Here is a 19,867-nt window from a genome sequence, read left to right as displayed (position 1 = left end):
GTTACCTACATAATATGTATAAAGTTATGCATATTACCTTGAAAATAATTGACTTGCGTAGTGCAGAAAATTCATAATCGTATTATTGAGACATTTCAAAAAAATGAAAAAAATAATGAACAATTGTTTTTCGTCTGTGCAAAAAATGCAAGTGTGATTTGTCTGGACACATAAGTATAACAACATATAATTATTATAAAGCGAAAGAGGGACAGCTATGAGCCACTGTTGGTACTGTTACCACCATCACTGTCGTTGTTTTTCTTATTGTTGGTGGTGAAGGTTGTGAAAAAAGTTGTGTTGGTGGTGGTGGTGTTGGTAAGCCGTTCGAGTTGTTCCTGAGCGTGTTGTAGCGCAGAACAGTAATGCAATAATAGCACGCTCAGACCCTGCACCCGTAGATCGCTTTGGCGTATCATTCTGCTGTTCTCAAGGTCTGGACTCTGCGACAGCTCGCGTCTCGAGTTGGTCTCAACGTCAAGGGAGCTCTTCAATTTTGCGATCTGCAAGTGTCGTATAATGAAAAAAAAAAAAAAAAAAAAAAAAAAAAAAAAAAAAAAAAAAGAAAAAATAACTGGCAATAAAAGCTTTGTTCAAAAAATTTATTGCTATCCAGATACCGAGCTCAAAAAATGCTATACTTTGTTAAAAAATTCATGGGTTTACAAAGAAAAAAAGCCTGTGCTTTGCGGAACACTACAAATTTGGGGTAATTTGTCATGTTCTGATAAAAACTAATAAAATTCATTGGGTTTTGGCGAAAAGTAACAAGAATATGTAAACTTGAAACAATGTGCGATTCGTATGGGGCGTTTTTACAAAAACAAACACAACTTAATTATGAATTACCTATTACAACATTTTTTGGTGACATGAAAATATTGCAAGCAAACTCCGAGTATGAAATATGATAGTTGGAAATTGATTTGGGCGATACATATCAGTAAACAATGTACAAGTTGGAAGATGAATGAAAAAAAAAAACTATGGAAAAAAATAAATAAAACGGAAAAAACATCTATGTTTTTTTTCTTATTATATATTTGTGTGCATGTACACGTATACTAAATAAATTTTTAGATGAAATGAAAAAAAAAATGAGTGTCACAACGGCGTGCAGCACTGATGTTATCTTTCGTTTTTACAAACAATTCGCTGGACTTTGAGAATTGGTCAGTAAGTTTTAACTTTACTGAAATAAGGCATTAAATGGTAGTTTTTATGTCCGTACGCGACGTATCCGTGAAATAAAATAGTAAAGGATAAAATAATAGTAACCTCTTTTGAAAGGATGGAATGATGAAAGAAAATGAGTGAAAAAAAACTTTGGGCATAATTACCATGGAGTTGATTTTGTCGAAGCGCTCCTGGGGCTCGAGACTTCCATGGAGCAACTTTCCAGTCTCCTTGGCCTTGGACATGAGACCGTCGTCGAGTTCGCCGGCGATGAGTGGCCCAGCAACACTCGGCTCCACCCCCTCCAGCAAGTCTGGACTAATGCCCAGGCCACCGCCGACGAGAGAACTCTACGTACATTGTATTTCCAATTGATCAGCACACATTTTTTTTTTTTTTTTTTTTTTTTTTTTCATCAATAGCTCTTGCAAGCGATAGCGGCTCGTGCGTGTTTTTTTTTTCTCTATCATTGAATGCTTTATTCATAGCTGGTGCTCCATGCATTTAGCTTAGTGGGTGTTTTTTTGTTATACATAGTTGTACAAAATATTGGTGAAAAACAGTGAAAGCACTTGAAAGCAAATAGTTGAAAAAAAATGAAAAGAAGGAGCTACGTGCCTTTCAGAAACACGGTGACTGTTGTAAGTATTTTTATGTACTACGAGTAAGCATGAGAGTGAAAAATGCATACATCGTATATGTTTGCTGCCCTGCATGGGCTTTACCTGAGATCTGGGACATTTTCTACTTTTCCGTGCTTGGCGCACATTGTACCACTTATTAAGAAAACTATGGTGGTAATGATAATTGCGGTAACCGTTAGTTACACAATTCAGCTGCTCATTAGTTATATTTGTCATTAGATAGTTGCTTATGATATGTGTATTTATGAGATGATTGGCTTTGTAAACAAGGGCGGAAAAACAAAAGTGAAATACGCAAGGAAGCTGGTACTATGGATATACAACTGATCTCGGGTTTTTTTAGTTTTCAAACACAAATTCGAGGTCTTGCTTGCTCGATAACGCCACCAGCTTCAACTTTTTGCTCGACAGCTCATTATTTTAGGGTTTATCAACAGGGTCGAAGCATTGTCTTCTATCGACACGTTTTCCATGTTAAAAAAAATGAAATGTGACGAGGGACACGTGCGAGCTTTGGATTAAAAAATCAACATTTTTTGTGTTTTTTTGGTGATCTTGAATTATTGTTGTTGAAAAATGAAATGCTCTTTAAAACTTAAATGAGGAATGATGAGGAAAAAAAAAAAAAAGTAAATAAATTAATGGTAATAAAAATTGTAAAGGGCAAATCGTGTAAAACTGGCAATAAATAGTATGAGAATTTTATAATTTTTCAGGCAATCGCAATAGATTTGACACTCACGTATCTATCACTTAAGCACATAGAGCATACCTGTAAGCAGCCAGTCTGATAGCGCGTCAAGCAATCATCAGTAAGTACATTATATGTAAAAGCAAGCTTCGGCAGAGCACTTTTCGTGCACCATATGATACATCACCAAACGTACTTCTAATTGGTATTATATGTCAATTGTCCAACATTTCAACATTTGGATGTAAAGTCAGTGTTATACATATGATAATGCAGCCGAGAAAGGAGCGAGAAAAATGTAGAAAAAAAAAGTGATAATGTAGGAAATTAGAACTGAAAAAATTATAGATATTTAAGTTATAAATATCGATGTAGAGATAGGCAAGAAAAAGAAATGGTTCTTGTAATGAAGAAAAAACGCCAAGATGTGCGTGTTACTTTTTTTTTTGTTTTTTTCTTTACAAGTACTACCGATATTTTATTACCTTGACACCAAAACGTTAAGAAAGTAACTGATTTAGTTTTACTAGCAGTGCAAGTTACTGTTAATTTTTACAATCTCATCTGATGGGTAATTCATTGAGTGCTGGACACAAAATTGTTATTTTAGATGAAAATAGGCCCTCAGTTGGAAAAATAGGGTCTGCACCTGGTGCGCATCCAATCGCAACGTGCATCGCACCGGGTACGAAGTAAAAGTATTTTCCTACCTCGGGGCATTTTTAACGACATTCATAGTTACTATAAAAAAGATTATAACAATTGAATTGTTGGATAAGCAAGTCGAGTACACGTGGGAAAAAAACAAATGCTGGTTTCCTTTTAACTCAAATATCGTAAGAAAAAAATTGATGAAAATTAAATACTTGTTAATTAGAAAAGTAAGTAAGCGCGTGATTACGTTGGACTGATGCTTCTCTAAAAAGTATGAAAACAGCAATGGTAACAACAACAACAACAACAAGAACAACAGCAATAATAATAATAATAACAATAATAATAATAATGATAATCAGTATATAGCAAGAATAATGAAAAAGACAGTAGATGAGCTAAATATAATGATAATGTTAAAAGAAGAGTGTCAATCGATCGATCGATCGGCAAAATTGTTATCACGAAATCTTGGCCGTTTTCTCTTCCACGGAAGCATACGTGTCCCTTCGGGCTCTACCTTGCGTGATGCGCAGGGACTTGGGGGTAGGCTTCTGGAGGCCAGACCAGGGTTGGCTGTCGGCGGGGCCAAACAACTTGTACTGCCCGCCTTCTTCAGCCCCAGGAAGGTGTTAGCTATGCTGGCCCTTATAGCCATCATACTCGCGCCCTAATTACAATCAATTGCCATGTTAGTGAATCTCAGCCTCATTTATTATCTCTCTGTGTACCTGCCGCATGTTGTATTTTGTCGTCTTCGTCTTAATGGTCTCTGTAGTAGTCGTTGTCGTCGCACCACACGTAAATGTGTATAATAATACCAATATTTTTTAACTTATGTTTTATCGGAACATTCATTTGATCGCAAAGGACTAAGTACAAACATAAATTAAATTGTATTGTCCGTCGGTTATGTAGTGATTATTTATTAACATGGAAAAAAAAAAAAAAAAAAAAAAAAAAAAGAACAACTGACACTTACACATTTTTATTTTTTAAGAGGTAATACTTTTTATAGGGTAAGGACACATGTCAAATTAAGATTAACGCAAGTCTGTGAACTTTATGTTTCAAAGTGAATGTGTATCTAATTATTATATAGATTGTAAGTGTTGAGGTGAATTGAACCAGGAAGAATAAGGGTTACAACAAGCCTACAAAAGAAACCTCCACCCTCGCGTGATGTAGCTTTTTTGGTTACTTTTTATTGTCAACAATATTAGTAAATCATGCTTTTTTAATTAACAATCATTATATTTATGTACAGGGATCCAGTGATAATGCATCATTACTTTATCACCAAGTATAAATCAGCGGAATACCTACAAATACCACTTTACTGGCACGTAAAAAAAATTTTGACCCTTACACTATTTATAAACACTGGCCACTGACTAGATTTATTAATCATAAAAATTATTTATCGCATCGACGCACACGATATTGTCAAGTATAATACACGAATAAGACAAAAATATACTCTTTTTTTTTTTTTTTTCACTTTGTACAAATTTTTCCTTGCAAAAGGCAAAGAAGAACATTGACTAGTTTAAATACTCATTATAATGCTGACAATCAACTATGACTCTCATCTCGTGCGTTATTTAATAAAACAAGTGTCTCAAGTATGCTGTGCAGACGTGTTGATGAAACTGATATTACACTTTACACGTGATACCTGATTTGGCTCGTCGTCTTACAAGCTTTGATGCAAAAGTATATTCTATATTCGGACTTTCGTTACGTGCAGTTCACTTACTTATCCGCAACCAGCGCCCGAATCTCAATTTACGTTTCCGACCGGCTTCTTATAATAGGTAAACCTTTGAAAATTAATTTTAATGATAATAATAATAACAACAACAACAATAATGATTGTAATAATCGTTGGGAGGTGGGTCGCTGTTCAATTTGTTCGATCGTAATGGTCATAATCATTTTCTTTTCGTCTAAGAAGCGGCCTAATAAGTGCCCAGTACCTGAACGTCCTCTTCGCAGCTCGTGAGGGATATTTCGGGGCCTAGCTCGGTGGTGCTCGTCTCGGTCTCATCTGCCTCGAATGCCATCGTTGTCGTTAGATTTTCAGCTCCGCAGGAGCTCGATGCCTGGCAACGCACCTCGCATTTTTTGTGACATACCATTCCACAATTGCGACACTGGACCGCATCCTTCAACCAAATCTGCAATTTAAACGACGATGCATGTAATACAGAAAAAAGACTGTTCAATGTGACGGTGACGAATCTAACGGGTTGATTCAGGTAACCTGAACTTACCTTTTTAGTGCAAAAATCACAATGAGTAGCCCTGTGAAAGTGAGTTCTTATGAAATCATGCAATTTCTTATTTACGATTTCTTCGCACAGGACGACTGGTTGTTGCGCTTTTGTTGCTTCCTCAACGCTCTTTTTAACCGTGTTATCGACATTTTGCTGATTTGGACGGTTTGAGACCCACAAATAAGAAAGCAAGATATCACCAAAGCACAACGTTGGATCGAACCCAGAATAACCGTGCAATTTAAAGCAGCTCGACGAGTTGGCTAGACTTGCTGAAATATGATGCAATTTATATTATTTTAAATTAAAAAAAAATGACGCTTCAAGTACGCAAAAATAATACAATGCTTACTCGAGTCTGGGGGTAAGAGAGCATAGCATTTTAAATAATGTCCAGTTGAAGAGGTGGAGCACTGAGCTAAGATAAGCTTTATGGGAGTATTAATGTATCCCAATAATTTTGATTGACTGCTTTGTTGGGTATCTACGGTACCTTTGGACTTGGCCCACACTCCGATATTCAAGTACTGAAGTTCCGAATCTATTTGAAACGTTCGCTTTTCCTCGAATGTTATCAGCGAGGCGCAATCTCTGTCCTTTGTCGTGTAATAAAGATCAGTTATGTTAGGAGAATTCGACTCGCCAGATTGGCCGCTGTACAAAGTTCCCGACGATGAATTTGACGAGGTCGTGGAAATCCTCCTGGACGGCGTTTCGGGAGCCGATGTATCCGACGTTTCCTCGGTGTGCACCTGCGTACTGCTTTTCCTGCGTCTGATGAACAATTTGCCGCTCGCGTCATTTTTCTCTCCTAAATCTGTATCAAAGTCTCGCAAATCCGAAAATTTTACGCTTTTGAAACTGTCATCCACGTTGAGCGCGTCGCTCTTGGCTGGTCTTTTGGAGCAGCTGTTCTTGTCCAGTTCGTTTGTTTTCGGCAAACAATGCAATTCTCGATCTCCACTGCAATACTTTCTTTCGACGCGAATGATGAATCTCCTTTGAGCCGCGTGTTTTATGAGTTTCGCCACCTGGCTCAAACTGGCAACTTTCTTGCCATTCACGGCAACGATGACATCCAACTTTTTCATTTCAGCGATCGCCGCCGGACTATTACACACTATCGTCTCGACAATCACGCAGTTTTGGCCAATCTCGGCAATGTATTCTTGCTTGAAGACGACGCCGAGCTGCTGAGAGCTGACTTTGCTGATTATCAAATCAAGGACCATGTAGGGAATACCATTGTACTGCGTGAGGCACACCCACGGCGTCGAGTCTACGCTTAGTGTGCAGTAAATCTGAGTTTGGGATAAATTTTCAGCACTTGTCGAGTTTGCGTCAATGTTCAATCTACTGACTTCTATTAATGTTACATCCAAAACGCCAGGAGTCTGCCGAGTCGTTGTGACCTGCGAATCATTTTTAAAAATCAGCTATTGATCAGACTTACATTGTAAATTATTTCTGACTTAATTTGGGATTGTTTACAAAAAAATTTATTTCACCTCTGATAAATCGATATCTTCGTCATTGAGTCTACGGAAAAAAGGCTTGTAACGCATTTTGTAACGAGGTAACGTGTGTTTTCGCCTAATGGCTCGGCGAATTTGACCCGTGATTAGCGAGATGATTTGTGGCTGTAGGTGGCGACCTTGAAATTGTGACTGCACTTCTAGCTCTAATATTGGTTCTGTATAAAAGCTAAGGGACCAATGAGTGTAGGGAACTCTCGTAAATTGAAGCCTGGCTTTTCCCGTTAATCTTTTCACTGAAAATATTGTTTTATTTTTAATTACTTTGAAAGGATAAACTAAAAATTGTTTGTTTTCCTAAAATGTCTTCATACTTTGAAGCGACAGGTAGGCTGTTTTGCTCAACAGTAGTTTTACATCTATGGACATTTGAAAATTGCCGGAATAATGAAGATCCAAGCAAAGATCGAGGGTCTCTAACAAACCAGTGTCTGCACATATTTTTGCATCGGCTACTTCTAAGCCTTTGATCGTGGGAAAGTGATTACCAAGATTTAGATCCCTCAACTAGTTGGAAAAAAGAAAAAGAAAATTAAAAAAAAAAAAAAATCTTGACATTTTTTTAACACACGAAAAAAATATAGGCATACCTGTACACTGTCAAACAATTTGCCAGTTGTCGATTGATTAAGAAGCTCTTTAAATTCATTGTTCAGTTTCCTGTACAGCCACAATCGTACTCTTTCTGCATTTCTTAACTCGTTGAAGAGAAACTGTAGCGTTAGATTGATTGCTAAATTTTCATTTCCTTGCGACAGTCCCTGTCGTGGAGAACTACTGGGCCTTTCATCCTTGAGCTGAGTGACGAGCTCCTCTGGTAATGCAGCTCTTGCGGGCAGAGTGGGGTGCTTGGGTGGACTTGCCTCGGCCGCACTTTTCAGGTACTTGTTGAAAAAGTAATACTCTAGCAGCAGTGTACATATTACACCACAAACAAATGCAACTATAGCCAAGAAAATAAATAAGAAAATGCCCATACTAGTAAAGGGCTGAGATTTCCTTTACAACGGCACTGTACTGAAACATATATAGAACATGTACATAAATATCGTATTATTCTCCTCCATTGGTAGGTATTTATAAAAATATGAGCATTATTGAAAAAAAAGAGGTTTGTCGAAAAAGGAATAAATAAATGATTATGATACAAGTAGGTGATAGAGAAACACTTGAAAGATTTACTCACAAGTGCACGTACGTCTGGACTATCAAGACAAAAAAAAGGACAACATGCCCAACAACTTTATCAAATAATCTTCATAATGATTGGGTTATTGGCAGCAGCAATTAGGGGGTGGTCGTTGGCGTAATTCTGATAGTATTACACTACTGCTGCTGCACACTGTCTTTACTGTCTCTAGCAGCATCGGAAGTATTGGAACCATCAGAAGCATCATCCTTTAAGCACACTTGGGTTGTTGCTGTTGACAAGTAAGTAATTGGTGTAAGTGGTACACTGTTTATTCTCGGTGCTGAGTATTATCTACTAACCAAGTATATATCATGAATACACCATTAGTAGGCACACTCGAACTTGCAAAATTAAAAATCAATAAAATTATAAGAGGAAGGTGGAGGCCGTTGCGAGAAGAGACATGTTAAAATTCACATTTTTATAGAGCTCCTTACTACTCCGAGCAGCGAGCAGCGAGCAGTCCGAAGGTTTGTTCAAGCCAATTCTCGGAGAAACTGTAGGGAGTCTCTGAGAATGGAATGAACAAGTGTTCTTCACCGAGTGTCTCCGAGAGACTCTGACTGCGCGTCCCCGAAAATGTATATGCACACGTTAGGTTAGATAAGTAAATTAAAATCATTTATAAGGTTCGTTTGGGGCTTAGCTTGGAGCAGCTCAGAGCTCCTCCGAACTTTGCCCCAAAACACGCAATTAGCTCCAAGCTCATCGGAGCGACTCCGAGCAAATTCCTACAGTCGGTATATCTATATGTACAGTCTTGGCAATATAAATATTTACGTCTTGGCCATAAATATAGATATACCGACTGTAGGAATTTGCTCCGAGTCGCTCCGATGAGCTCGGAGCTAAATGCGTGTTTTGGGGCAAAGTTCGGAGGAGCTCTGAGCTGCTCCAAGCTAAGCCCCAAACGAACCTATAGATTCACTCTAAGGGCCTACGCAGTGAAAAACACAAGCATATGCACAGGCACAGTGCACAAGAATAACACTAGTTGGGATACCTATATACGTGATGCACAGCGCGGTATGCTTTACGTTTTCACAGATATAGACATACCAACCAATGTTATTCTTGTGCACTGTGCCTGTGCATATGCTTGTTTTTCCCTGCGTAAGCCAACAACCCAATAGCACAGGAACGTTGAACGTTGTTGGAATGGTATGTATGACCTGTGTGTCGGAATGGTATGACAGGAACGTTGGATTGGTATAATACAGGAATGGCGGAATGGTAAGACCCCATTGACCCAATAAAATAGGAACGATGGAATGGTATAACACAGAAATGGCGGAATGGTATAACCCCATTGACTCAATAAAATGGGAACGCTGGAATGGTATAACCCAAGAACAGGAACGTTGGAATGGTACAATATAGGAATTTGCGAACAAGTAGTCTGTACCTTTTTTTGCTTTGCAGGCGTATGTTATAACATAGGTCGATGTACTGAAAAATAGTTACATGGTACGACCCCTGTAGAAACACAAGGGCCTCACCGCCTCAGCTCTTGGTCTTTATCACTGCTCTCAACTGCATTTTTGTTGTAGGTTATGTATGGCATAATAACTAAAGACTACTTTGTTTAACAGATTCTTATCGATTATAATGTAACGATTTTTCTTAGATGCAATTTGAAAAATCAAGTGCTTGGTTAGCATGGCTGCATTAATGAAAAAGCGAGTCTTGGCTGAATTAAACCAGAGTCAAGTAAGTGACAATTTTTGTCAGTTGTCTACTGTCAAATTTTAATTTATCCACATTTTCTCATCCTTTATGTAGGTAGTCACGTCCGAACCGCCTGTCAAATGTCTTAAAACTTTGAGGCTTTTATCATCTGGGTCCGGGAAAAATGGAGCCTCGAACAAAGCTAGTTCTGCTCTTGCTTACATTGAATGTTTAGAAAAGTGCAACGATGGAAATAAGGCATTGGAATTTTTGATCAGAATATCCGATACCATTGGGCTGATGTCTGCAGAAGACATTCCCAAAATTGTTAAAAAGCTGGCTGACAGATATAAAATTGAACCAGAAGCTGCTGTCAGAGCAAAGATATTTTGGGTGTTTGCCGAATGTGGAGAACTGATGTATGATTCCGTTGAAAAAACTAGGATCGTTAACGATACAGCCATGCTCTTGAAGAACGAGCAATCTCACAGGGTAAAGAGTCAGGGTCTGGCGACTTTACTTAAACTCGGTGATCACAATAGGTGCGCGTTAAAAAAAGGTTGATTTATTTTATTATATTTTTGACAAGTAGTAACTCACTGTAATTGTAATTTCAGAAGTTTGGTTTTAAAAGTCGCCAGAGACAATTTACCAGATACATGGCATGGGGTACAGACGAGATGTCTCTCCATAATTGGACGCTATTTATCTGCCAATGCTGTTGATGATACTCTAGTGCTAGTTAACAATTATGCCAAATCGCAAGACCCTCGCGTGAGAGCTCGAGCATTTGAAACAATGGCAGAGTTACACTCTCATCGAGGCTGCAGACTCCCAGCGAGCTTTTTTGAAGAAGCCTGTAAATGTCTGCGAGATGATTACGAAATAGTTAGACGCGCTGTGTTGAAATTAATTTGGCTGTTGGGAAACGATTATCCCGAAATGTAAGTGATTCCATGAACATTTTTTTAGTTTCATGGCATCATGGTTTGTAAAGAGATATCGAATAAATGTTGTCTTTTATTTTTAGTGTGATCTCCGGTGGAAAAGAGTGGGCCGAGGACATGAAAATGGTTGACAGTGCCTTTTGCAAATTGTGCAGCTTAATGGGTGACCTTTCTCCAAAGGTAAGAGCTTCAGCGATGTCTCTACTTGGATCACTGAAAGGAGTATCTCGTCGCCACATAGAGCAGGCATTGGACAAAAAACAAATAAGAGTCGAGGATGAAGGTGCGGAAGTAGGAGAGCGGACTGGAATAAACACTTGTGGCGCCTTTATTCACGGTTTGGAGGACGAGTTTTTAGAAGTACGAATTTTCAATGAATTAAAAAAGATGAGAAAAAAAGATATTTATTTTGAGACTGCGGTTTTTTTTTTTTTATTACTTTTAGGTCCGGACTGCAGCAGTTGAATCTTTATGTTTATTGTCTCTGGAAAGTCCTGATATTGCCCACATATCATTGGAATTTATGGTTGACATGTTCAATGACGAAATACAAGATGTCCGTATGAGAGCCATCGAGTCGTTGAGAAAAATGTCGGGCAGTGTCACTTTAGGCGAAGACCAACTTGAAACTATTCTAGGAGCACTTGAAGACTTTTGTGGTGAAGTGAGAGAAGGTCTTCATGTTACCTTGGGAGCAAGTCGCGTGGCGACGAAAAAATGCCTAGAGATGTGCGTCGCAAGATTATTAGATAATTTAGGTCGGTATCCGCAAGATCAAGATAGTATATACAATTGTTTGGCGACAATGGGAGCATCTCACCCATATTTGACTTTGCCCCTTGTACCACAATTATTAGAGCAGCATCCATTTTTCGACACTCCAGAGCCCAATGTTGCTCTGCCAGCATGTATCCTTTTTTTTTTGTTTTTTATATCTACAACACTTGTTTCAGAACTATTAAAGTTTTATTCCTCAACGTTTTATCATAGATGTGAGCAAATTAATATTGATATTTAATGCCGCGGCTTATTGTCCCAGTATGCATTCTCTGTTCACACACCATGCTGTGAAACATTATCACTATTTGCGCGATACCATGCCACATTTGGTTCCCAGATTGAAACCTGCTTTATTGATAAGTAGCACGGGTCGCATCGATGAAAAATTAAAGGATGAAGAAATGGAGGACGGCAATGCTCGAGAATTTTTAAACAAAATTATTACCGCGGTGGAACTCGCAAGACCCGGAGGCAGGGTTTACACGCAACTTTTGGAAGCAGCAGCTACAGACTTGGATCGATTAGCCGAGATGGATTTGAGGATGGAGGGTGTTGCCCGATTTTCAGCCTTGTATGTACGTTGTCTGCTTCTGCTAAGACTTATCGTGAAACAGCTGACACTTTCGCCAACCATGATAAGCTCGAATACGTCGCTGAACGTTGCAAAAAAGATCACCTCGCTTCACAAATATTCACAACAGTGAGAAAATCAGTCGTTTTAAAAACCATCTTACCAAATGTTTCTATTATTTATGATTTAAATGATTAAATACACGAATAATCTTGTAGGCTTGTGCGATTATTTATTGGATTGGAGGATAATCAAGTTGCTTTGGCTAAAAATGTTTGGCTCAAGGCATTAGCGTTGGATTTGATCTTCGCGACGAATAATGATCCTACCAACGCGGGGAATGTATCTCGACAGTTTCTCGCGGAAACGGATTCTCTGCCACAGGACACCACAAAATTGCCACCATTCTCAAAAGCTTTGGTCCATCACTTGGCAGCAGTCGGTGAAGCTAAGCCAGCTACTCTCACGAGAATTTTGGTACCTCTGCTAATTAATCTCCCGCAACCAGGCGATGACAAATTACCTAGGCCCCCGCAATCTACAAAATACTGTCAGGCTATCATCGAAGAACCAGTTAATGATTCCGACACTGTTTACAAATTCACAGGAGGACTTATATTAGGTAAATTTGAAATTTTACGGTTGATCCAGCATGTAAAATATTTACGTATCATTGCATCAATTTTTTTAGGCATTCCATTGACAGCCAAAATTTTAAATTTACGTGGTCCAAGTGCCATAAGAATAAAATTGCGATACCCAGATCAGAAAGTTCAATTGCTTCTGCCTCGTAAATCGGATCTTAAACTTCAAAATAATGGCAAAACAGATGATTACAGATTGAGAACAACAGTACTCTTATCGCACCAAGTATGGATGGAAGCTTGCTCCGTTGACATATCGATAGCACTGCTCGTGGGCTCCGGTACATGTAACCATCCACCATTGGATGATCCTTGCGTTATAGACTTGTGCAAACCTACTAAAATTTCCGTATCACCCAAACAGGTCAAAAGAGGAATATAATTATATAATTTTTTTTGTGCATTATGAACTAGAAAGTTTTATGCATTTTTTTTTTTTTTTTTTTATATGTATATAAAACCTTACCTTAGCTTCTTACACTACGATAACGTGTATAAAGACATTTGATATATTCTTGACAATACAGTTTTCTTACTAGGGTAATAAAAAAAAAAAATTAAGATAGTAAAAATAGCCATTTATTTGATTATTGCAACATAATTTGTTATAAGAAAACTGTGTACAGTTGAAGGATGTAGTTATCGCCAGCTTGAGAATGAACTTGACCTGAAAAAAAATTTTTTTTTCCTTTTTTATAAAATACAATCTAAAAAAAATTTATCAAATCATTAAACATTTTTGTTATTATACCCCTGAAATGCTTGTGGTTTTTGCTGTTCTGTAGTTTTTTGGGCCAAACTGCCAAAAGATAATCCATCTGATTGGGAGCCCAAGGCTTCAAACGTGCTGCTACCGAAAACTTTATTTGGACTCGTACTACCAACGGCGGAAGTTGCTCCGAAAGTTGACGGACTTCCAAAGCCTATCATTAGAAATTAAAGTTTTCAAGCTTTGGCACTTATTGTAAAACGAACTTATTAAGAGTAAGGTTAATTTACCTGTATTTGGCGTAGCTCCAAAAGCTGGAGGTGCACCAAAGCCGGCATTACTTCCAAATCCAGTTGCGGTAGCTCCAAACGTCGATTTCGACCCAAAGGCTGTCGGCTGTCCAAATATCGTGCCAGATGAGGCCGTACCTCCAAACATGGAAGTGCCGCCACTCAACGCGGGTGGACCACCGAAAACAGAACCGCCACTGGGCGCAGTACCTCCGAATACGGATTGAGGCGATGCAGCACCGCCAAAGATGGAGCCGCTTGCCGTTGTTGTAGTAGTTGTCGACGAGCCAAATATCGATGTTGCTGAGGTCGCTGATACCGGAGCGCCAAATGGTGATGGTACATTCGTGGCTATCGAAGAACCAAATATCGATGTTGTCGTAGTGGGGGCAGCTGATGATCCAAACAGCGAAGACCCAATGGTGGCAGTTCCACCAAAGACAGAGCTCTTTAGAGTCGCTGCGCTTGTACCAAACGTCAAAGTGCTCGACATAGCAGTAAACAGTGAGCTTGTTGCTGCACTACTTGTACTACCAACACTACTTCCTCCAAACACCGGAGAAACTGCTGCGGTTGTTACAGTTGTGGCTGCTTTTGTTCCAAACGGATTAGCGGCTGTTGCTACCGCACCAAAGACGGACGTGTTTTGAGCTGCTGTAGTACCACCAAATATCGACGGGCTCTGTGTCGTATTGCTACCGAATATCGATCCACCACTGGTACTTGGCGTTAAGCTAGATCCAAATACCGAACCTACAGTGCTTGGCGTGACTTGACTTGATCCAAATAACGATCCACTACTTCTTGGTGTTACGCTACTAGTTCCAAACACACAAGTTCCACTGCTGGAGGTTGTTGTAGTACTGCCTCCGAAAAGCGAAGCACCACTACCAGCTTGAGTTGTAGCACTAGATCCAAACACTTGCGGAGAAGGAAATTAATTAATTTTTTGAAAACAAGAAATAAATTTGTTTCAAAATAATTAGAAAAATACTATATGTACCACTGTTAGATTGTGTCGTAGTAGTTGTCGCAGCAGTTGCAGTACTGCCACCAAACAATGAAGGGCTTAAGGTCGACGAAAGAGTCCCAAAAATCGAAGAACTATGAGTTGTGGTTGCCGGTGTAGCTGTTGTTGTTGGCTTTGAGCTAAAGAAAATATTACCATTGTCATTGCTGTTGCTGCTACCAACGGCCAACTGGCTTTTCACTTCCAAAGTTGCAGGTGTCGCGAGTTTGTTGACGTCACCCAATATCGATGTAGCGTTTGCAGTGGCGGTTACCACGCCACTGCTTAATGGAGTCGATACCGTAGAAGCACTGGAAACATCGTTTTTGGCTGCTGATTTATAATTACCGAAAATGTTACCGATAGTTGGCGAGCCTGAACTAGCAGTCGAGCTAGTTACCATCGAGCCAAAGTTGAGCGATGCTGTTGCACCCAGTAATCCGGCCAAGCTGAAATAAAATTAAATTATGAAGGCATTCTATTGCGATAATAATGTTAAAAAACACCACTAGTTATACTTCGGAGCGGAGGACAAAGTCGTTAAAGTATCAGCTTCCGCCGGTTTTGTCGGGGAGAAGGTTGACTGCTGGTGGCTGCTGCTAGGCAGAGTCATGATGGACACTGATCCCAACGTGGCGCTACTTCCACCAGAAGAAGAAAATGTAGGCAATGTAGTTGTCACCGTTGAGGTACTCGAGCCCTGAGTACTCGTAGCTGCAGTACTGGATGATGGACTTTGGCTCAACGCAAGACTGCTCGGAGAACTCGTGGCAGTCTTTCCAAATGACGATAATTGTTGTCCTATGGCTTGTCCAGAAGCCAACTGTGACGTATCGACTTGATTACTACTGCTGCTGGTTGCCGTCGACGAGAGCGACAGCTTTGGTGGTTCTGCCGGGGCCGTGAACGGTTTGCTCAAGGCAGGACGAGTGCTCAAGTTCAAGCCGGTCGACTGACTCACTGTTGAGTTCGACCCCATTGAAAATTCGACCCCTGATGGGACGCTGTCGACTTTTGGGATAAGTGATGCGAAATTCGCAGCAGTTGTTGACACGGAGAAATTAAATATGGGAGCGGCCGAGGTACTCATTGCTGTTGCAGATGTTGTCACCTGCAGATGAGTTTCAGCTCCCACCTTACTAAAGGAAAACGAGGGAAAGTTCGTGTCGCTAGCTGGAGCCTTGGTTTGACTCGAGACTTGGGTATCATTGCTAGCAATGTTGAAAGGTCTACTGATTACTGAGTGCGACGGCTGCTGCTGTTGTTGGCACTGGAGGTTGTTCATTGGACCTGGAGAAAACGAAAACTCGGATTTTTGCTGTGACCCAGGCAACGTAGCTGCAAACGACATCGTGGCACTCGGTGATTTGTTCAGGATGTTCGGTGCATTACCTGTGCCTCCCAGTCCAGTAACCAAGTTGTCTAGCGACGAGAGTGGGTTGGTAGTTGACTTGGTTCCCCTCATCATCGACGTTGTCGTCGGTGTCGTCGTCTTAATTGCCACCCCATCAGCTGGCGAGGTACGCGTGTGATTCGATTTGGACATTTGCTGAGCTTCCACAAAAGTCTTGCCCTGTTTGGAGTTGGGGGTCAGTTGAATATCTTTTGACAAAGCTAAAGATGATAACGTCGCTTGCAATCGATCTTGTACAGCAGTTGGCTTGACTGCTGAAATAACCTTGGGCTCGGTAACAGCTAGCAAATCCCTTAGCTTAGCCTGCTTTACCCTGCTGAATTTACGAGAAGCGGCCGTAATGAATTTACATCGCAAATCCATTGCAGAATCGTTGAGCGTTGTATTGGATGTCTGATGGGACAGTTTCAAGCTGGCCATGGATCGATCCAAGACGGTCAGTCCGTCAAGTGTACTGCCACCACCACGAGTTATTTTGCGCCACTTTTTCGTCAACTCCTCTATAGCCGCTTTTTCTTGGGCAATAATTTGATTTTGTTTCATCAAGCTCTTCAAAATCATCTCTGTAGTAGGCAACTTCATCTTGGAAAGCTCATGATTTTTGCGATCGTCCCATTCCAAGTCTAGTGCTTTTGTCGTCTGAGTCAATTGCATCTGGGTAAAATAATACAAGCGCTCGAGTTCCGCGAGTTTGTTGCTCTCGTTGCGACTTGGACCGGTAAGATTATTAGTGTTTGTACAACGTTTTGATTTGCTCTCCTCCAGCCAGGCAAATGATTGCAACAACAGGGACTTTAAATACGATACATCCGTTTCTAAACTTGTAGTCGTATCTTGCAGCTCTTTGAAAAATTCTTCCATCTCGTTGGTTCGTTTGACGAGCAGTTGACGCTCCTCGTCGGTCCCACAACTCCAAGAGGGCATCTCGAGTTTCGCTTTGAGCTCCGTTTCGAATAGAGACTTTTCTTCGCGAAAAGCCTGCAAGCAAATTTCATCGTCATAGACGGGCGCTGTTTGCTTGGACGGGGAAATCGAATGCGACTCTTCTTTAGCTGATTCTTTTGGCAGTTTTAGTTCGGTCTGTGCTGACGCCGGAGGGATGCTCGAAATTTTTCCCTCTGTGTTGGGAGACGATTGTTTCGCACTTGGCAGCACAGCTGGTTTGGCCTGTTGAATCGGTGGTGGTGGTGCAAACATTGGCTGTTGTTGCTTATTTGTCGTACTTGGTTGCTGCATAAAATTATTTTTTGCATCTACTTGAGTACTTATTTTAGTTTCGGTTGGTGCAGCGAATCCAATGTTTTTTGGCTGATTTGTCATTTGACCGTGTTCAGGAGTTAATTTAAATCCCAATCCTGAAAACGAAAAGCTGGGAGCCTCGGCAAACGTATTTGTTGTGTTTGTCAATTTTATTCTATCCGGTTGTGGTACTTGTGGACTAACAAGGCTTTTTTGTGGTGTGCTGGTGGCTCCTGAAGGTAAATTGAACGATACTTCGGCTGGACCAAGACTTGGTGTCGAAAGCACAGGAGCGGAAACTGTTTGAGTTGGTGGTGAGCAAATAACTGGCGCTTCGTTTTTCAAATTAACCATGTGATAGCAGCACATTTGGCCACTGGTTACAATTATTCTTAAAATAGGAACTGGGTTTGGCAACGTGCTGTCGGGACCCCATGGTAATTTTTGAACGCTAGTCTTGTCAACGGCGATACCAACGGGATAATTCTCTGTTCCTTTTTTTCTATTTAAAGGTAACTGACCTGTGCCACCCTCGACAAGTTGCCACAGATTCCAGGTTGCTCCATTATCAGCAGTACCCAAAACTGCCAACTCCGAACTATGAGTACTAGCTGCAACGATGATTCCCCACTCAGCTATGTATTCAAAATAATAATAAAGATTGTCCCTTGGACCACCGCCGTACGTAATGTCTTCGTAATTTGTAAACTTTGGGACAGTCACGCCTTTTGGCGCGTCAACAATCATTACAGCGACGCGCTCCTCACCGTCATGATAATAACACGCACAAAATTGATAATTGCTGATCCAAAAAATTGAAACAATCGCTCCTTCACTTGGATTCGGTCCAGTTAAATGTCTAGCTACTTTCAACTCTGGCTTCAATTGAACAATATCCCCATTTTTACAGCCAATGACCAGTTGTTTTCCTTTGGGGCTCCATGAAACACACATCGCTTCTAAATTGGAAGGTTTTTCTTTTCCTATGATATGTATGCCTTTATCCTTATTAACTTGAAAGCAACCAACAATGTGATCACTTGTAACAGAACACAGTAACTCTGGTATCGCTGGGTTCCATTTTAAGTCTGACACAGTGATGTGTCCCGCGGTAGAGGACAGTCTGATATCATACAATTTGTCTAATTTCTAGTAACAAAAAAAAAAAAAAAAATTATCGAATGGATTGGATTGACAACAGCAAAATCTTATCATGCTAAAGAAAAAAAAAGTAAATTAGGCATACGTGTTTCATAATAGAACCAGCATCGTAGATTATGGCTATGGGCTCGTTGAGAGTGACAGCCAGGTACGTATTATCGCAGTTTATTTCAACTCTGCAGGCTGTTAGAGGTAAATCCAGCTCCAATCTCCATTCCGGAATCGAGCCGGGTCCTAGTCTCACGACAATCAATTTGTTTTCATGACCTATGTACAACAAACCACGCTTTCCATCGGCTGCAATTATACTAGAGGCTGTGGGTATGTGTTGAAACTCGTCGCATATTTTGCCCACACTTTCCTCTTTGAATACAAAATCCTGAAAAGCCACATGATGAATTTTTCGGCCTCCGAAGCAAACAATTAATTGGTATAATTATTCGTGAGATATTATAGTAGAGTATACCTGAACATTGAGCGGTGGAGGACAACAATTAACACTATCCGTCATTTTCAAATTTGCTCTTCTTCAGCGTTAAGACATTCAAAGTTAAAACGACAATGATGTCAGTGAAATGTGTATTCTATACAAAAATTATTGTACGTATAATTTTATAATTGGTAAACGTAAAAGCGACGTACACAAATTTGCACGTTACATATCACAACAATAATTAACCTTAACTCGTGTTCAATGTATATAGGAGTACTTTAATAATTCTCAAGCATCTTTCACGATTCGGTTTTTACGAAACTGATCCGATCATTCCGATCCAGTTTTTAATTTTAGAGATTGATGGTGTGTGTGTGTGCAGTGTGCGCACGTACACTGCGTGGACTACTTGTTTCACCCAACCCAACCCAGCATGACAAAAGACGCCAGGAAAATCAAAAATAATTTTCATTATTTATACAAATGCCGTAAAAAACTTAATTTTATTAAAATACATGTACACCCATGTTATTGATCATGAATGTATAACACGTCAGTTTTTCGAGTCATGAGAAAATTAAATTTCGCTTATCTCAACAAAATAGTTTTCGAGTAAAAAATTCACATACTTGATATACATATTATACATTTGATACTGCAAATTTTTTAGTCAAAAATATTGAGTTTGAAAAAAAATATTGGGTAAGGTATAAGTACTTTAGATTCGTTCAAACTTCAAACCCCCTTTGGTTCGGTTCGGTTCGGTCTGGTCGGTTCTGGGACCAAAAAACATTTCATACGAGAGTGGCTCTAGAACCGACTGGGTCCGTA

At 39.9% G+C, this 19,867-nt stretch overlaps 3 protein-coding genes across 9 annotated transcripts; 1 reads left to right on the top strand and 2 right to left on the bottom strand.

Annotated features, from left to right (window-relative positions):
• Pdzd8 (PDZ domain containing 8) lies at positions 1 to 8,594 on the bottom strand. 2 transcript variants are annotated; one of them, XM_089593135.1, is made up of 11 exons: positions 8,471 to 8,594; positions 8,166 to 8,400; positions 7,570 to 7,996; positions 7,294 to 7,486; positions 6,953 to 7,215; positions 5,797 to 6,856; positions 5,442 to 5,716; positions 5,145 to 5,345; positions 3,686 to 3,835; positions 1,341 to 1,526; positions 1 to 503 (listed from the first exon to the last, which is right to left on the bottom strand). In XM_089593135.1, exons 3-11 carry the CDS (start codon positions 7,954 to 7,956, stop codon positions 216 to 218), a joined length of 3,003 nt encoding a protein of 1,000 aa, XP_089449261.1. In that variant the 5' UTR covers positions 7,957 to 7,996; positions 8,166 to 8,400; positions 8,471 to 8,594; the 3' UTR covers positions 1 to 215. The 2 variants fall into 2 exon arrangements, with proteins under 2 accessions (XP_089449261.1, XP_089449260.1); XM_089593134.1 differs by having other exon boundaries at positions 8,166 to 8,594.
• A 1,021-nt stretch (positions 8,595 to 9,615) lies between these two features.
• Positions 9,616 to 13,221, top strand: IntS4 (integrator complex subunit 4). 5 transcript variants are annotated; one of them, XM_089593437.1, is made up of 9 exons: positions 9,616 to 9,717; positions 9,799 to 9,881; positions 9,954 to 10,381; positions 10,457 to 10,783; positions 10,870 to 11,146; positions 11,232 to 11,694; positions 11,777 to 12,266; positions 12,356 to 12,759; positions 12,829 to 13,221. In XM_089593437.1, the coding sequence occupies exons 2-9, from the start codon at positions 9,831 to 9,833 to the stop codon at positions 13,161 to 13,163; spliced, it is 2,775 nt and encodes a 924-aa protein (XP_089449563.1). In that variant the 5' UTR covers positions 9,616 to 9,717; positions 9,799 to 9,830; the 3' UTR covers positions 13,164 to 13,221. The 5 variants fall into 5 exon arrangements, with proteins under 5 accessions (XP_089449563.1, XP_089449561.1, XP_014214369.2 ...); XM_089593435.1 differs by having other exon boundaries at positions 9,616 to 9,726; XM_089593434.1 differs by having other exon boundaries at positions 9,624 to 9,684; positions 9,764 to 9,881.
• Positions 13,222 to 13,338: 117 nt separating this feature from the next.
• Nup214 (nuclear pore complex protein Nup214) lies at positions 13,339 to 19,407 on the bottom strand. 2 transcript variants are annotated; one of them, XM_089593433.1, is made up of 8 exons: positions 19,070 to 19,407; positions 18,689 to 18,982; positions 16,182 to 18,591; positions 15,308 to 16,079; positions 14,784 to 15,238; positions 13,781 to 14,701; positions 13,533 to 13,704; positions 13,339 to 13,448 (listed from the first exon to the last, which is right to left on the bottom strand). In XM_089593433.1, exons 1-8 carry the CDS (start codon positions 19,112 to 19,114, stop codon positions 13,421 to 13,423), a joined length of 5,097 nt encoding a protein of 1,698 aa, XP_089449559.1. In that variant the 5' UTR covers positions 19,115 to 19,407; the 3' UTR covers positions 13,339 to 13,420. The 2 variants fall into 2 exon arrangements, with proteins under 2 accessions (XP_089449559.1, XP_089449558.1); XM_089593432.1 differs by having other exon boundaries at positions 15,308 to 18,591.
• Positions 19,408 to 19,867: the final 460 nt, after the last annotated feature.

This window comes from Copidosoma floridanum, unplaced genomic scaffold (genome assembly GCF_036245765.1).
Source record: "Copidosoma floridanum isolate Cflo_tuat_1 unplaced genomic scaffold, Cflo_Japanese_pri ptg000019l, whole genome shotgun sequence".
In the NCBI taxonomy this organism is placed as follows: domain Eukaryota; kingdom Metazoa; phylum Arthropoda; class Insecta; order Hymenoptera; family Encyrtidae; genus Copidosoma; species Copidosoma floridanum.
This window is presented reverse-complemented; position numbering and strand designations above follow the sequence as displayed.

What these genes read in the sequence shown, in the direction of transcription:
- Pdzd8 (XM_089593134.1), bottom strand. Translation starts at nt 7,956, where the DNA reads ATGGGCATTTTCTTATTTATTTTCTTGGCTATAGTTGCATTTGTTTGT. An exon ending in AATTGTTTGACAGTGTACAG is followed by an intron (nt 7,487 to 7,569) that starts GTATGCCTATAT and finishes TTTTCCAACTAG; the next exon opens with TTGAGGGATCTAAATCTTGG. An exon ending in TCTCTTACCCCCAGACTCGA is followed by an intron (nt 5,717 to 5,796) that starts GTAAGCATTGTA and finishes ATCATATTTCAG; the next exon opens with CAAGTCTAGCCAACTCGTCG.
- IntS4 (XM_089593437.1), top strand. Translation starts at nt 9,831, where the DNA reads ATGGCTGCATTAATGAAAAAGCGAGTCTTGGCTGAATTAAACCAGAGT. An exon ending in CTGAATTAAACCAGAGTCAA is followed by an intron (nt 9,882 to 9,953) that starts GTAAGTGACAAT and finishes TCCTTTATGTAG; the next exon opens with GTAGTCACGTCCGAACCGCC. An exon ending in CACAGGAGGACTTATATTAG is followed by an intron (nt 12,760 to 12,828) that starts GTAAATTTGAAA and finishes CAATTTTTTTAG; the next exon opens with GCATTCCATTGACAGCCAAA.
- Nup214 (XM_089593432.1), bottom strand. Translation starts at nt 19,114, where the DNA reads ATGACGGATAGTGTTAATTGTTGTCCTCCACCGCTCAATGTTCAG. An exon ending in TACGACACAATCTAACAGTG is followed by an intron (nt 14,702 to 14,783) that starts GTACATATAGTA and finishes CTTCTCCGCAAG; the next exon opens with TGTTTGGATCTAGTGCTACA. An exon ending in AAACCACAAGCATTTCAGGG is followed by an intron (nt 13,449 to 13,532) that starts GTATAATAACAA and finishes ATTTTTTTTCAG; the next exon opens with GTCAAGTTCATTCTCAAGCT.